At 38.0% G+C, this 17,808-nt stretch overlaps 1 protein-coding gene across 3 annotated transcripts in view; it reads left to right on the top strand.

The window, feature by feature from the left end:
• Nucleotides 1–17,808, top strand: part of DDC (dopa decarboxylase) — a 72,220-nt gene that overhangs the window by 19,364 nt on the left and 35,048 nt on the right. For 2 of the 3 annotated variants that reach the window (XM_040548513.1, XM_040548512.1), the window contains exons 2-5: nucleotides 4,393–4,629; nucleotides 10,088–10,201; nucleotides 10,821–10,940; nucleotides 16,042–16,176. In XM_040548513.1, coding sequence (XP_040404447.1) covers nucleotides 4,429–4,629; nucleotides 10,088–10,201; nucleotides 10,821–10,940; nucleotides 16,042–16,176 — 570 coding nt within the window. In that variant the 5' untranslated portion in view covers nucleotides 4,393–4,428. Of the gene's footprint in view, nucleotides 1–4,392; nucleotides 4,630–8,327; nucleotides 8,393–10,087; nucleotides 10,202–10,820; nucleotides 10,941–16,041; nucleotides 16,177–17,808 lie in introns of those variants that run through there. The other variant, XM_040548514.1, reaches the window with a different exon arrangement.

The following is a 17,808-nucleotide window of genomic DNA, read 5'->3' as shown; positions in this document are numbered from 1 at the left end:
ATTAGTTTAAACAAGGCATCAAAAGCTATGTCAACTTTAGATCATGTTGTATACTTGTCCTGTGACAAGTCCCATCAAAATTAAAGATCAAAGAGCTTATATATAAATAAAGCTAAAGATAAACTCTTATCATTTAAGGTGAATATGGTTCTTGCTCTTACCTGAAGTCAATAGCAAAACTCAATCTTCTCCAGTAAAGTAGGACTTGATCCAAAGAAGTATGCGGTGTTGACAATATCAGTGGACGTTTGTTGGGAACAAAAGTCGTAATATATGACACAGACATACTATATGTTTGATAAACTTATATTTTATCAACCCAAGTGAGGCTTTTAATGAATTTGCATAGACCGTGCTTTCAAAGTATCAAGGGTTGATAATTAGGCTGGGTGCCTCCTGAAAAGCTGTGCTCACCTCAGCTGGAGTTCAGCTGGCAGATGTTGAATATGCTGAAATTAATCCTGGGAGGTGTGGGATCGCTGGGGCATGGAGCCTTTACCAGTCTTTATGGCCTTGGTAAAAGCAGACCACTATCAAGAGCTTCAGAGAGAGGATTGGTTTCTTTGAAGTTTCCATTTAGTTTCGGAAACTCAGCCTGCATTATTTTGCAGTTGAAGTCCCTTTGACTTAAGTGGATCTTTCCAAGTACACTCAGATTGTAACACTCAGCCCTTCAGAAAATATGGGTACTCTCAAGCAGTTCAGACCATAAGGGCTGAGTTGTCTGAAGTATTTTGCTCCTTAGAAAATCCCATTCCAAATTTCTAAAACATCCTGCCTACCAGGAACTTCTGCGCTCATTGTGTTGTTGCATTATACACATTGCACATGAGAGGTAGAAGTGAGAAGTCTTCTGTACTGGTAAAAAGGTGAAGTAATTTGCATTTTTATAGTACTAAACTGGTCAGCATTTCAGTTGTCAGATATTCAGTCTACTAGATGTGGCTTCCGTAGCAAATAATGCTATTAGGCAGAGGGAGTGCGATCTGTAAGGAACAATTGAGGAGGAGAGTAAAAATAGGGATGAGAGTGTAAGTGTAAGTGGTCTTTCAGATGACTGCTGTGTTCCTGCAAGTACTGTGCATTCACAGTTCCCTGTGAGATACGTGTATTACAGTAGTTAAGGCATTTTCAGGCAAGGACTTTTAGGAAAGAAGATGCACAGATACATAGATATGGACAGACGTTCATTTTAAGTTCTCGGTATTGTGTTTGGGGAAAAGAAGAATTAAGTACTTTGCTTCCAGTTGAAGTAGATTGATGTATTTCAGTAGCTAGAAGTGAATTGAAAGTTTATTAGAGGTTAACTAGATATTCGTTAGTATCAATTTATAACGCTGCAGTAACTCATGGCAGATTTGGGGTGGATGCTTCATCCTCCCATTTTTTATGCCTAAGCTTCCTGGATCGATTACCTATCCTATGCAAAACCATAGGTTTCCTCTATAATTTAGTTCTTTTTCCTGAATTTTGAGAATGCTGTTGCAACACTGTGTTATGAGATCCAAAACAGTTTAGGATGAGTCATTGGACCTCCCATTCATGGGAAGAACGATAGCAAACAATGAATAAGAACTCAGTGATTACATAAATATGTAGCTGGCAACCAGAACTGACAAATTTCAGTTCAGTGGTGATAGCCCCAATCACAAAATGTGTACCTGATGTTTAGATCCAAGTTTTATTTACTTAACCTGATATCCAGAAAAAAGTTTGTGCAAACTGCTAATAATGAAAATGGCAATAAATTATATCAATATAGTATATAGAAGAAAGATGATGCAAATACTACTTGGAATAGAAAGAAATTTCAGATCCAAAAAAATCTAGGTAGTAAAGAAACAGCCACAAGCTGTATAACATAGTATCCATGTAGTAGTAATGTGATAAAGTACATTTATTTTTATCTGTGTGTCTGAGTTGTTTTGAGCTTATACGTGATGCTATTTAATTTATGCCATTCAATTTATACTTTGGGAAAAGACTAAGCGAGCACAGAAACTTCTGTGTTAATGATCTGTCTTTGAGTGATATCAAGTAAAGCTGGAGAGCCAATAAAAGTATGGTGAAGCTCTTATCTGTCCTGACATGGTACTGACAGTTCATTGGGCACACTGACATTGGATGAAATGTTCAGCTGAACAGATTCGTGTTTAAAAGTCTAGGGGAATAGCATCAAGTCAGTACTGAGCATCAATAGTGCTGGAAGACCAAATCCCCAAGGTCTGACTCAGTTCACTCTTGGGCAACTCCCCTTAATTTGGCACTCACGGGCTAAATTCTTATTTTTAGCAGCATTCATCTCTGACTCCAGAGGGGGAAAAAACAACCAAAACCACTACCAAACAAACAGATTACCATTGCGAAGTTCTTTGGAGTATGCTCTAGCAATGAACTGATGAATGAAGTAATGTAAAAAAAAATAATGGCAGCATTACTTAAGGGTTAAGGTAGAGATGCCTTAAGAAAGAAGGAAAGCTGTGCAATATTTCTTCTGGTGAAAATACCTAACCCAAAGAACTGTGCCTTTGGGTGTAATTTGCTGCCACAGAGAAGCATATTGATTACCCCAGTCAATGCTGATTTATGTAGAAAGTTTATTAAAATTGTCAACTGTGATTAAAGATATGTTAAATGAAAATGCACGCAGGATTTGGGATATTGAAGAAATAGAATCATCGTAAAGGAGGAGAAACAAAACTACTTGCTTAAACAGTCTTTCAAAGGGGAGATGACACACAAACCTGCCCATCGGGATCCTCGAAGGACCGTAATGACAATTGGTAATGCGTTTCCAGCAATTTAGTAGCAAGATCTGAGAAAGGTCCTAGTTCCCCTTTCAGAAATGTACAGAGAGAGAGCCAAATAAACACTTACATGGTGGTTAAGGAGAGTAATACAATGCTAACACAATAGCGGCAAGAACAGCTATTCTCTGGGGGGCTGGAAGTCTCTCCTGTGCAGATCCCCACTTTCCTAAGTGGTTCGTGACCTACAGCAGCACCCTGCCTTCCTAAATAACAGCAGCAGCTGCTCCACAGAAATCCCAGATCCTCTATTTGTGGCAGCAGAGATGTCTCTAGGATGGTGTTTATCAGTGATGTCTTTCTTTTGTAATGTGACAGTGCTACTTCAAGTACAATAAAGCCCAGAAGGGTCTCTCTTTTCTCAAAATGATGCCCTCAATTATAAATTCTCAGCAGAAATAACCGATACGTAAGAAATTGTCTCTTAATTACATAATATTCATATTACGCTTAATATAGTTATTTCCTTACAAAGTGAAGATCTGAAGGTATGTGAACTAAGCATAATAATTATTTATGCCAGCAGCGAGTATCCTTGTTTCTTTCACCAATTTTCTTTCTGGATCCCAAGGAACAGGATTATTCACTCACTCTGAGCGTATAAAGATGCTTGGGAGCTTTTTAGGAACTGTGGTCTCAGCTTTGTATTGGTTGAGCACAAAAGTTGGTGGGGCCAGGACAGCGGGAGCAGGCACCCTGGCAATATAAGTTTATGTCTGCACAGCACTTTGCTGGCAAACTCCAGCTCAGTCACCCTAGCCATACATCTCCTTGGGAGTGCTCACCCTGTTCTGCCTCGTGCAAAGCGCACCTGGCACTGCTGCCCAACGTCTGGGAAATAGAGACAGCCCCAGGCAGAGCTGCTTCCTCCTGCAAAATACAGTACAGATCAACTCTAACTGAATTCTGATTCAACTCTAAGTGAATTCTGATTGAACCTCAACAAGAAGTAAGGTTTTGTTGTAAATGGCATAGCACGTGCATTTATAGTGAAAGAGTAAAGAAGCTAAATCTTGAAGCAAGACAAGAGGCAAGAAGTAGATACGATGACAGGGCAGCACAGTGGATCACTGTGATAACTGTAGTTGTTATAGTTTGTTATTATAGATTACAATAGAAACATGTAGCATGCTATTTCCTTAAAACTCTTCTTTATAAGGCAAGAGGGAGCTGATTATTATGTGTGAGCAGTGCCACGTTCTTGTGTCGACCAGCAGCAGCAGGGATTAAATCTGTGATTGATGAATCTTCATCAGTGTGCCTCTACTGCTCTTCTGAGATAAAGATAAGGCCTACCTGTGTTAATCTAATCTACTTCACGATGTAGACGTCAAAGCTGTAGCAGCTTGGTTTACTTCTGTGCAATATCCAGCTAAAGCTGGAGTGCAACAGAAATGCACTCCAGAATGAATGGAAAACAGAATGCAACATTGCGTGGGTATTGGCGTAATATGCAGAAATTAAAAATAAAAGCATATGGTCTAGTTTTTCCAAAAGGCCATGAGAGTCATCCTATAAATTACCTGAATAACAGTTCTGAAACTAGTGATATTTTCTTTCAAAAGTGACTTTTCTTTCTTTTTAGGTTTTCTTTTCTGGTAAGTCGTAAACTCTGATACCCATGGATGCTGCAGAGTTTCGCAAGAGAGGGAAGGAGATGGTGGACTATGTTGCAGATTACCTGGAGAAGATAGATAAAAGACAGGTCTTCCCAGATGTGGAACCAGGATATCTGAGGCCCCTCATTCCGGACTGTGCACCCCAGGATCCTGAGAGCTTTGAGGATGTCTTTAAAGACATTGAGAAGATCATTATGCCAGGGGTAAGGAAAATGTTTCTGTAATGCAATATTCAGTACTGCGTCTAGGTATTCAAAGACTTTCAGGAAAGTGTGGGTGAAGGCTGTGCAGACTTCATGAACAGAAACACCCACATTGATTAGCTTTTAAAAGGGAGGTGTCTGATGTATGTCCATAGTTAAATGTGTTCCAACGCTTTACACAACTGATGTTTTCTGTTCTTGCTAGAAATAATCAAATCATTCTTTTGCTTGATGTAAGGCTTGCTTTTGGAAATAATCCCTTTTCCTCTCTTGAATCAGTTAAGGCAGAGCTTCCCAACTTTCAATTTCATGTGATATATTTGCTACTTGCAAAGCACATTAAATGTTTTATAAAATGAGATTTTTATTTGTCTGCTGTTCATAAAGTGTTGCTTCAAGCTGATCTTTAAATGTTAAAATTGTCTTATGAGACTTCTTTTTATTAGAGTTGACTAGAAAGGATTCTCCCCAGTACTTTTTATGTTGACTTATTCTCCTAAATGTTGACTTCTTCTAGTACACTTTAAGGCAGATGGCCACTACCTAAATATTAGTCTTTGGATAGATTAGTGTTGAACAGACAGTGCAAAACAAAGCGTCTGGCATTTGCTCAGTTCTGAATTTTTCTTCTTGTTTTACCACTGATGATATACCTTTTTTATTTTAAATATGTACTTGTCTCCTAAGGACTCTAAGTGGCTTGAAGATGGCTGGATGATTAATAGATGCTAATAAAGAATCCCTCCTTTGGATCCCTGCAATAACCATTTTGGATTGCTTCTCTGGATGTAGATAGCTGATACGATTGCTATGTGACTAAACATGGAATCATTGCTCTGCAAATGTGTTTAGTCAGTGTACTGTAATACCAATTCCCTTTCATTGACCAATGTAAATATTTGATATTTGATATGTTTTTATCTTGTTTCTCTTGGAGCCAACCCTGCTGTCCTTTCACAGGCAAAAGCTCCACTAAAGTCAACGGAAATCGCTCCACTCTTCCCAGAGATTTGTGGAGGAAATCTTAAATCCAACAGAATTAAATCAGTGCAGATTTGATAAGAGAATTATGGCCAACATATGTAAATACTTTGCTGCTCATGGATATGATTGTTGTTATAACATTTTAAAGACAGTTTATACCAAATGTTCATGCTAAATGATAATAAAGTAGTTAGATCCTGAAATATGTTTAGTTTTGAAAGCCTTTTTTTCTTTTTCACTAGAGGAAAATACTAACCATTCTCTTCTCTGTGAAGTAGAACAGAAAACACTTTGCTTCGAACCTATCACAATAACTTGAGAACATTCAATAAAATAATACCAAATTAAAAAATAAGAGATGAATCATTTGAGAATAGAAAGTGAGGCATTGAATTCCAATTATGTCATCAACATGTCATGTTCCCTCTTACCTAAATTGGTTTTTGCAAATAAATAGCAAATAAATTGACTTAGTACAAGTAATACATTCTGAAGAAAAAAAAAATGTTCTATCCAAAACTTTACTCTGGTATGAAATGTTGGTATTTGTGACACCATGAGCATGAGTACATAAATCCTAGTTCAGTAACTATGATTCTGCCTGTGTTTATATTAAGTACTGAAGTCTCACATGAGCACAGAATCACAGAGTCATAGGGTAGCTGAGGATGGGAGATCATTTAGTCCCCACCCTTGTCCAATGCAGGGTCAGTTAGAGAGCACCATGACCAGTTAGGTGTTGAATATCTCCAGGGATGAAGCCTTCACAACCACTCTGTTGTCCTGTTCCAAAGTTTCACCACCCTCACAGTAAAAAAAAAAAATAAAATTAAGTTTAAGTGGAATTTTCTGTATTTCAATTTGTACCCATTTCCTTTTGTCTTGTCACTGGATACCACTGAGAAGAATGTGGCTTCACCTTTTTTACCTTCCCATGACGCATTTATACACTTTGACAAGATCCCTACTGAGCTTTCTCCAAGCTGAACAATCACAGCTCTCTCAGCTTCTTGTCATATGAGTGATGCTCCAATCCATGAATCATCTTCATGTCCCTTCACTGGACTCAATTCAGTATGTTCATGTCTTTCTTGTATTGGAGACCCCAGCACCAGACAAAAACTGCCGATGTGGCCTCACCAGTGCTGAGTAGAGAGGAAGGATCACCCCTCTTGACCCTCTGGCAACAGCTTTCCTAACGTGGCCCGGGGTGCTGTTAGCCTATTTTGGCTATATATAATAACTGGCTATATATAATAACCTTAGCAGGGTTTCTGGCGGTTTCTGTCTGCCCTTCTGCTTATACTGCTGCACAAACTGCTGCATCTGGTGGCTGCCTCTGTTAGCTGTGTCCACAGAAGCCAAAGTGTGAAAATGATGGAACTGTAAAAACATACAGAGGCAGGGAGTATTAGAAGAATGTAGGATAGGAAGAATTGTTAACATTTGTTTTAGACACCTTTAAAACTATTTGTAATTGATTTTAGGGGCTTCTGAAATTGGCTGTAGGGACAGTCTATCCCCATTATATTTTCCCTTCATCTTCTTCCCATGCTTTTCCTGACAAGATTAACAACTGTAAGTACACCTAGTGTTTTTAGCTGTAGTGCTCTTCTAATGTTTTACTCAGGAATGTCATATTTCCAGTTTATAAATGAGGAATGGGGCATCTTCAGAGAGAATAAGTAATATGACAGAGGTTGTAAAACCTCACATTGCTCATAAGCTATCAGTCCCACAAGTGATTCTTGTTTCTTGTTGACACCTCTGCTGTGTTCAGATATTTGCTACTGTTTGATGGCTGAAAAAGTGAACATGGTATTCCATCAGATGACCAAGAATCAATCAATTATGAAAAGCAAAATGATGTGTCCATTGCTGTCTTTACCCAAAAGGAGAATAAGCATTCTTGAGAGGTGAAATTCTTTATGAAGACTTCTTGTGAAATTGGATGTAGACCCTGAAAGAGCAGTCCACTAAATGTTAATGAACATAAAGGTGCTAAGTTTCTTATATTAACACATGGACTGAGGAAACAACTGCTGGACTCTGATCTCCACAGCAGGAAGCCAAGGTGGAAGGGATCTGGATACAAAGATATCAGTGAGAGCACATTTCTCTCTGAGACTAGCTTTTTTTCTCTGCAAATAGATCTCCTTCTTTTTTAGAGACAAAAATGGTCAAGTTTAGTTTTGACTGCAAGTGGTACCAAAGACACTAATTTGCCCCCCTCTGGATCCATTAATCTATGAACTTCCAGTTGAAGCACCTACCCCTTCTATATGGAAAGGGAACTATTTTGTTCAGACTAAGCAAGCCACAGAAAAAAGGTATCCTTAGATGAGATCTAGGAAATAAAATGTGTTCAAGAAGCATTACAGTGGTAATTCTGAGCCCAAGACACTTATGTATCAGTGTTTATCAGCAGAGGGATGAACAAACAAGGATCAATTATGTCACACTATTTGGAATATTTGATTGTGTCTCTTCCAACATGGAAAAGAAGTGAATTTTACAGCTGATTCACATGAAGGGGGGAGGGGCGGCAGAAGGAGAGGAAGAACCACAGCTGCACTGGCTCTAGGGCTTTTGACTTTTTCACTTTATGTGAGTGGTACAACTGGAATCTGCTGTGTTTCATCAAACAAATGGCTCCCAGCAAGTAGGCAGTTTAACTTGATTAACCCAAGATGAATGTTACAAGTTTTACAGATCACAGAGGATTATAGCTGGGGAGATAAACAGTGGCAGCCCTGGCTTGTTATGGATGTCAGTGAAAGTCTGTGCATGTGGGTCCTATCAGGGGCTGCTGTATATTAGGTATTTTTAATCTGGTTATTGTTTTGCTGTTAATAACCAAGTCCCACACCATTTTTTTTTCTGATTTGTGAAAGGTGTCTGCCACAAGTCCCCTAAACCTTCGTTACAGCAAAGATCCTGGCTGTATATAAGACAGATAGTCAAAAATATTCAGATTGGCTTGTCTTTGGATACATGATTTGAGAAGGTTTGGATGAGTGAAATCAAATATATAGCATGTATGTTGCTAATTTAGATAATGGAAAATGGTAGTGGGTAGGAGCTGGTTTCATGTGAAAGGGTAGAGATATCTGAAATATTATGTATGCTATACTGCAGTAGAGAAAGTGATATCTGTTTCATTACCTATATAAAAATTAATTATATATATATAAATGAATTACATATATATATATATATATACATAAATATTTCATTATATATATATATATATATATATATATATGGGATATTTCAGCCCACAGAACAGTGCAGTGCAGTTATCCCTGAGTTAGCTCCAGAAACTTTATCACAGACTGCGAGAGAGGGGAGTGTGAAAGGTAAAATTTGTCTGAGGTGGGAATGCAGAAGGAAACCATCAAGCTCAAGCAAGCTCTTAACTATCCTTCAGCTGTAACAGAAGAACTCCAGTATCAAAAAACAAAACAAAACAAAAAAAAAAAAAACAGTGAAAAATGAGGCTAGCTTCAATAACTCAGCAGTCTTTGTATTTCTAGCCAAGGAAAAGCTTTCATACATTCTACTGAATTCTTGCTTATAATCCGCCTAGTCCTCTAGAAGCAAATCGTCTTAAATTTGCCTTTTATCTTGAATATGAAAACTGTTTTCATCAAACATATTGTATCATGCTATTTCCACTGAGCATTACAGTGTGGCAGTGCATTTCCTGTTTTCAAATTTTATTAGACTGGAGTTGTGGAGCACTATCAAGTATCTCACAAATTCTTAAAAATTGCTTAGATGTTACATGAAGTAATTCTTAATATGGCTGTTGCAAAGCAATTCACTAGATTTTGTGCAGTTATTGTGGTGTTCTTACATTAATATGTACAAATTGGCATTGTACATAAATCATAATCTGTTATCGGAAGATGATAGTGTAATTTTCTGCAGAAAGTATTGGATACTGGAATGGATTCTTTCATTTTGGAAGGAGGGTCTATTTAGCTAGATTTGGTGCGTGAATTTTATCAAATAACACCACAGCATGGGCAAGAGAGTTCTGCGGACCTCTGCTACACTAAAAACAATCTTGCTAAGTCTGTTGTGTCACAGAAATAGAAGAACAAAATACCCTGGAGGGTCCCTGAAAACAGAGGATTAAGAACATCACCCTGAACAGAAATTCACACTGCCACTGCCCATGCAGTCCTTATCTTCTAGGCAGACAAGTGGAGAGTTCTAATTTGGGGATTGTTGGGAGGTGGGGACAAGAACTTAAGTTCAGTTGAATATTTTCTTTCTGATTTGAGTAAAAGGGAGATCGAAACAAAATAAAAAAAGCTAAACTTTTCTAAAAAATGTGATTCGGTGTTACAGCCAGGTATTAGGGAACTGATGACTGGTCCCAGCCTCCAATCCTTTTTCTGATTTTGTGATAATTTGTTTCTCCTTCCTGCATTATTTAAAAACAACTATTTTTCCCTTATTACAGGTGACTCACTGGCACAGTCCATACTTCTTTGCCTATTTCCCTGCAGCCAGCTCCTTCCCAGCTCTTCTTGCAGACATATTATGTGGTGGAATAGGATGTGTGGGCTTCTCTTGGGTAAGTTTATCAGGGTATTATGATTTTAAGCATTTCAGTAACATTCTTCAATGAAATCATTGATTAATAGCAGTGAAGTCACAGTACTAGTTTTATTGGTAAGTTTCCTTGACTAATTAAGTGTTTTCATTTAGATGCTCTGAATGATTCCAGTAGTAAAAGGCTATTTTCCTCTTGTCCCTGAAAAATCAACAAACTAGTAGTAGCAGTACAAGTTTACTGGTAACTCATTAAATAGTATGACTCTGTTGCCTACCACCTGGTGGTGTTATTTAATGTGTCATCAGGATGAATGGTAAACTATGTTTAAAAAACCACATTCATATCAGATGGGCTCTTCTCAGAAAGGGTTGGTACTGGATGTGGGGGAAAAAAAAACAACAGTTAAGATGTAAATCCCAGTTTTGACATTTGGTTCTGTGTGAGGTCCAGTCTGACATTCCTAAATAAGTATTAGGAACACTATGCACAAAGTGGCCTTCAGGTCTCTAACTTGGCTGATAGAGCTAGTCTCTTTCTCTGTAGTCTAAAGACAGAGGGAGAAAGACTTGTTCTGGTGGATTCTATTTCTCTTCATGCCCTCATGAGGTTATTCCCTCTGTTCTGTTTTTCAATGCAGGCTGCAAGTCCAGCGTGCACAGAGCTGGAGACTGTCATGCTGGATTGGCTAGGGAAGATGATTAATTTGCCTGAAGAGTTTTTAGCTGGGAAAGATGGACAAGGTGGAGGAGTCATTCAGGTAATAGCGGACATGAAAAAAGAATACAGGTAAAATATGTGGTCCTTATGATTTTGTAAAACCTTCATACCAAAACACTAATAAAGGAAAGATTTTTTTTTTTCTGCCACCTGTCTTCCTTTCAAGTTTTCCGAAAGACTGATCCACTGTGAGAATGATGATAGGTGAGTAGGAACATTCATGAAAGTAATGAAAAAAACAAAGCTCTCAGATTCTCTTCTCCACGAAAAATTGTTAGTAGCTCAATTTAACAGCACAATATGTGCTTAAAATTCAAATAATGATGTTGAAAAATCACGTAAGATTGAACTTTAATTTGTTGATAAGGTGAAGTGAACACTGGGAAGGTTAGTAGCAATGTGCAGTAATGTTTAATGCTTGAAAATAATTATAATAATAAACAACAACAACAAAACCCTTCACAACTAGAAATATACCTGAGGATTATGCATAGATCACCATGAAAAGGAGTTATAAAGTCTTCCATGAAGATCATGTTAAACAAATTTAAGTATTTGCTTCACTCAGGTTCCAAAACAGCCTTTTTTTTTTTTTTTTTTTTTTTTTTAAGAAAAGTGTCAGAGATTAAGCAATGGAGAAGAATATAGCAGAGAATCTACTACATGTAGAAATAACATACTAAAAAAAATCTATAAATCTTTTTCAAATAAGTTGACATGATTTTAAGAAGTTTTCCTTATATAATAAAGTGAAATATTGGAAAGTTAGAATAAAATGAAGATGCTTAAAATTTGAGCCTAAAGGGTTCTGTCACTAGATACTGCATTGTAGCCTGAAAATTATATTATCTTAAAAAACAAAACAAAACCACTTTTGGAAAGATGACTGCTTATTGAAAGCCTACAATGTCTGAACAGACTATCTGTACGATAATGAATATATTGTCAATGGACAAACTTGCATGTATAGTAAAGCTATTGTATTTGTCAGCCTTGGCTTGCTCCTCTAGTGCACGGTATTTCTACAAATGAACAGACTTTGGTCACTCTATTCATCTAATTAAAACAGATATTTTCTGTGGTAAGGGCTGAATTTTAAATAGTTTTTCTGTGCTCCTTTGATAATCTCTGAAGTCTTGTGATTGGAGACGAGGGCACAATCTGTTTTATCCCAAGATAGGCTTCTAAAATACATCTGAACTTCATGCTAAAAGTGGAGACTTCTTTCTTTTATCTCAGCTGCAACTGCCTACAGCATATTTCAATAAATTCTGCCTAACACCTTTCCAGGCAAGTGTGAGTTTAACTCGACTGCTCTAATTCTCCTAGGTGGACCTGCACCTACACGAGTGTGTCTGCAGAGTAACTCTTTACTCATTCTGCTTGCTCCATTAGGACCTTTTTCATTACAGTTACAAGGGAGGGGGCTATGTTCAAGAAACCCAGCTTTCGTCATGCATCTCTGGTATTTATTTTGTACCAGTGAAAGCAAGCAATTATGCCTGATTGTTATCAGGAGGAAATACTGCCCTTCCAGGCTGACAGGGCTGGATTGCCCATAATTTTCATCAGATACCAATCAGTTTCAAGAATCGAAAGTATGCTCTGTGTTCCTGCTTATGATGAAGTCATTTGTGCTGCATATCTTCTTGTCTTGCTCTTGAAACAATAATGATATAAATAAGAGAGCATGAGGCAAAAGCAACATGAGCGTGTGAAAGTGCCAGTCATTCCCTTGGTAAATACCAAGTAATTATTGTAGTATTGGGTAAAACGGAGCCTGTGAAAATTAGCTCTTAATTACATCTGAAAGTCTATGTCAATATGAAGCACTTTGTTGTTGTGAGCAGGATGACACTTGAAAATGGCAGAAGATGAAAGAAAATTTCAGTTCAGAGCTCTGGTGGACATGAACATCAGCTCTTACTGATATTTTTTCCGCCTCTTGAGCCTGCTTGCCATGGCAACCTTTGTTTGCCTGCGGTAAAAGGAAAGGTATCATCATCCTTCACTTAATGCAGAATACAGCATTCAAGAGGAGACAAAAACAGCTTTTAAAAATGAGAAAGCAACTTTCTTCCTGAAGCTTGTCTGAACGTAGCACACACATCCTGCTGTTCATTCTAGATAAACTGCTGAAAAGTGTACATACTTTGAATTTTAAAGAGTTTTCTTTAAACTGCAAAGAAAAAGTATTTTAAGAGTGAAACAAAATTAGACTCAGCCTATCTTTGGTCTGGCAAGAAACACTTCCGATTTATCTTTCTTGTCAGTAAGCCGAGGACTTCAAGAGCCAAGGGATTTTTTCCTCAAAATTATTTGGTGAAAGAATGGTGCCAAATGAATAAAATGACCTTACAAACCATGTTTTGCAAACACTGTTATTCATAAAAGGTGACTAATGGAAACTGAGGCAGAGTAAAGAAACCTCTATCTATCGTGAGACACCCAAATGCATTTCCAGGTGCCTTTAGGCTATATTCCAGCTTTGCTGTCTGGAGGCAAGATTCAGCTGCACGGCAGGCCCTTTCCTGTTCAGCCTTGCTTCCCTGTAATGAAATTCATGCAAGAACTGTTGTATTTGCTGATTAGGCACCAGCCTGGATGAACAACAGCCAGGATGCCAGAACGTCTTGTGGCACTCCTCAGAAGACTGAGACTGTACTTGAGCCCACTCAGCCAGGCAGTCTGCAGAATAGTGGAGGCTTAAATGTCCAGGTCTCAAATTAATGCCTTCACCTTTTGAATTTCCTACAGCCGTTTTCTTGGATGTATCTGTTCACATTTCTTAAACATATATATTCCTTATATGTTTTGGAAAGACACTAACAGTGTTACAAGGCCTTTACATTTCCAAAAACAAAGAAAAAATATATAAAGCCATTTCCTTTGCACATACTTGAAAGGTTTTCAAGTGTCTCCTTAAATATGTATTATAATAACAGTAACAGTATTTTTTTCACATATATTAAATGCAGGGGTGCTGGAGTGACCTTTACTGTGAAGAACTTAGGTTTAGAAAGGTTGCTTTGAGTGACTTGTCTGGTACAAGATGGAATTAGACTAAAACCTGCACACAGGTTTCATGTTGCTCAACCTCATTACGCAGACATACAACTTACCTGAAAAACTGTATGAACACCACAAGAAGTTGCAGCAGTTTGCAAAAATGAGAAGTATTCTCATCTACTGAATTGCTGGAAAGGGTATTTTGGGCAGCATAGTCTGATTAGATAGGCCCATTATGATGGTCTTCTGGTAATGCAGGGTTCTTTAGGAGTTTATTTATGGCTTGTAAGAAAACAAAACAAAATGTGCACATACAAAAACAAACAAGCAAACAAAAACCAACCAGCTTATCAGCAAACAGATGATGTTCTTGACTAAAATATTCTTCATACCTCCTTGATATCTTAATCTTCAGAAAACTGGCCACCAAGGACCTGAGTTGTCATAATCTAGCTCACAGCTGTTTCTTATCTAATAGCGTGCTGAGCATGGCAGTAACAGTTTTGGTAACAAAGATCTGATGACAGAAATTTCTCATCAGGAAGCTTACACTATGTGAGATTCATCCCTCACTTTGTCAGCTAAACACTGAACACACAACAAGGCACCTTTAGAGAAGCTATTCACCTCATGCCAGGATTTTGTCTAAATCAGAATTATTGCTTTCTGGATAAACCTTCTCTCTCTCTGTACTAGGGCATGCTTAACAATTAGGCTATCTGAGATATCTAGCTTTTTAGATGGCTTAAGTAAGATAAAATCAGGTTTTGAAAGTTCTTCATGTGTAAGGTGGCATGGCAATGCATTTAATAAATGTTTAGGGGCTGTCATTTTTCCTGTTTACTCCATTCAATTAGAGCTGGATTGAGGGCTTACTCACTGTTGAGATGTTGACGTGTAAAAGGCAGCTCTGTCTCTAATGAATAGCTCAGCTAACTTCAGTGTTAATTAGGAGAAAGTCTAAGTTCACTGGGATCATTCTCTTGTATGAAATCTGTAGCATCAGGCCCATTTCCAGGGAAGAAATAAGACTTCCTAAATATTTAATCGTTTTTTTGTAATTAGTGTGTGTACACAGGTCTTCAGTAGAGGGAGGGTAGAATTTTGGTACAGAATAAGAAACATCACTCCAAAACCAGCTTGTTGACTGGGGATATTTCTGAGACATTAACAGAAGCAACTATTCATTGCAGGGATACGTGCTTGGCAGATGAAGGCTGACGTGACAATTGCTCAACTTCGAAAGTACCTAAAAACTCTCTCTTACATATGGACACCCAAAAGCATTGACATTTATAAACATGTGCTTACAAAATGTTTCTTGGAGTTTAAAGAGCAGTTTAAAGCACGTTTCATCTGCCTGTTCTAGAGAAAAATAGACAAAATAACTTGTGGAAACTTGTATTTTCCCATGAAATTTACGGAACAGTTAATAAAAATTTCCCCCTTTATTGCCGCAAAGTATCCAATACACAATTTAAACTCCTTATGTTTTGTTAGTCACAGTGCAATTCAGAAATACCGGGTGACTGTTCCTTTAATCTGTGTTTTCGATGAAGGGAAAGTATATTAACTAATGCTTTGAAAACCAGTCAACTATATTGAATCACTTTTTCTGTGCTTTTTTCTCTTTTGACCACAATAATTGACTTGCTCGGGGTAACTCTAAATATTAAATAAGCTATGCAGTTACGCACGTTGCCTGACAGAAATAAATGTTGTCAGTCAGATTCTAATTGAAGTTAAATGTGTGGAAATCCAGAGTAACAGAAATCAACAGTTACTCAGCCATTGCTGCCAGTTAATAGATGATCAATGCCTGATTCTTGAGAGTCTTTTTACATGCCTTTAAACCTGTGAGTCCTGCTTTCTAGCACTGATTGCAAGGTTGGTGCCTAAACTGAACATGCATAGAAATTACAGAGAGCAGACAAACAGAGGCATTTGGGAAATTGAGACAAAAGTCAAACAGAGTTTCCTCCCTTGCTGTCACACATACTCTTAGGAAGCATGAGATTCCGCAGTTTCTCATATGCAGTTTCTGTTACCAACTTTGCAAATTCACACAAAAAACATGGTATCTTTCTTTTGGAATGTCTTCCTTTTGAACTTTCATTTAATTTGTCCCACAGGGAAGTGCAAGCGAGGCCACCCTGATTTCACTGCTTGCTGCAAGAACAAAAACTATTAGGCGGGTGCAGTCAGAAAACCCTGAGCTAACTGAGGCAGACATCATGGGCAGGCTAGTGGCCTATGCTTCTGATCAGGTGAGTACCTCTCAAAAACATGGACCTGGACCCACAGTGTCTATACTTAAAAACTTCATCCATCTCAATAGTCAAATGAATTAATGTACAATCTCTTTGGATAGGAGACTAATTAGTTTTGCTTGTTTAAATCTTATTGTACAGCATAAGTGGGCTGGAATCTCATCTGTGCTACCATAATACAAATAGTAACTATCTGGAGGTCAGTGTCACATAAGTATTCCTTCTCTGAAAAAAAAAATAAATCTCATTTGAAGTAAATAAAGATATTTGAGTAAGGTGTTAATTTCAGTTGTGTTGAGTAACTCTAGACAATCTTTTGTCACATCTAGGCTTGTGTGTCCATGTGTGCGCACATTATTTTCCTCTTATGTGAATACTTGCAAGCACACAAAAATACATCCTCCCCCATATGCATGCATGGGTGCAGGTGCTTGCACACCGACAAGCCTACTGCATGAATATAAAGCAAATTTGTCATAGTACTTGAAGACGCCCAAAATCTCCATGTATCAATCCAGCTGAGAAATCTTCTAAGAAAACAGAATATGTAATCCTTGATTTCTGTGAGTGCTATTTAGCAGACTGAATTAAGCTAAATTCTCAGCAGGCCAGGGCTGTGAGAGGCTTTTACTACTAATGAAAGCAAATTTTAGTCTTGTGAGTTCTGCTGCTCCTACCTTTCTAAAACTCTAATCCTACTGAAGGGCCAAGCAGTGTTGCTTCTCTCAATAGCTGTGACATTTTCTTATCTAAATGTCAATGAGATAGAAGGAAGTCTTAGCACTTGATGTTTAATTCAAAGTAATATCTGATTATATAAAATAAAATGACTGGGTTTTAGGTTTGCCTCATTTTACTACTAAGTGTATGTTATAAAGCAATGGAAAGCAATTTAAGAGTGCATTTTCACTTTGATGGTGAGGGACTACAGTTGTAAGGTGAGAGCCATCAGGACAAGAATATATGAGGAAAGATAACTGTTTTCACAGGACACAAAGGATTTTTGTTCTTTTTTTTTTGTCTGGAGTGCAAAGGTCTGTGTTCTGCAGATCACCAGTCCCAGGGCTCAAACTCTAACCCCGTAATGCACAAAGCCTGTTACTTGTTTTCATTTTTTTGCCCCATGTAAATGTCTGACCTGAAATGAGAACTGACAGGCCTCCATGCCTGCTGAAGGTCAGGGGATCTTTGTTTACCGAAGGATTTGCCTTAAGATATTGTTGATCTTTCAAAGCAGATTGTTGCAGAGCTTGCCAGTCCTTCTCCATTAAGAACAGACCTGCGTGACTCATAGGCAATAATCCACAAAAGAAAGTAAGCCTAAGCCATGCTGTGGCAGAGAAAACAGTGCACCAACAGGACAAAACAGTGTAAGAGTGTTCTAGGAAGGAAGCAAAGAGAGCTAACCAGTAGGGAGGCCCAGAGCAGAAAGCTGCACTCAGATCTCAAGTATCTTGGGAGATCATTTTAGTGTCTAGTTATTTCAGGAAAATCTTTTTCCCATTGAAATTGCCCTGCTTTGTATTAATAATGAGTACAGAGCAGGACTGGCAACAAAGCTTTCCCCAGTGACTACTTGAGGGTTTGGAGACAAGAGAAGTGCTGGGGCTGTGCTGGCTGAGGCACCTA

This window comes from Cygnus olor, chromosome 2 (assembly GCF_009769625.2).
Source record: "Cygnus olor isolate bCygOlo1 chromosome 2, bCygOlo1.pri.v2, whole genome shotgun sequence".
Lineage (NCBI taxonomy): Eukaryota > Metazoa > Chordata > Aves > Anseriformes > Anatidae > Cygnus > Cygnus olor.
The sequence above is the reverse complement of the archived record's forward strand: the minus strand, read 5'-3'. Positions and strand labels throughout refer to the sequence as shown.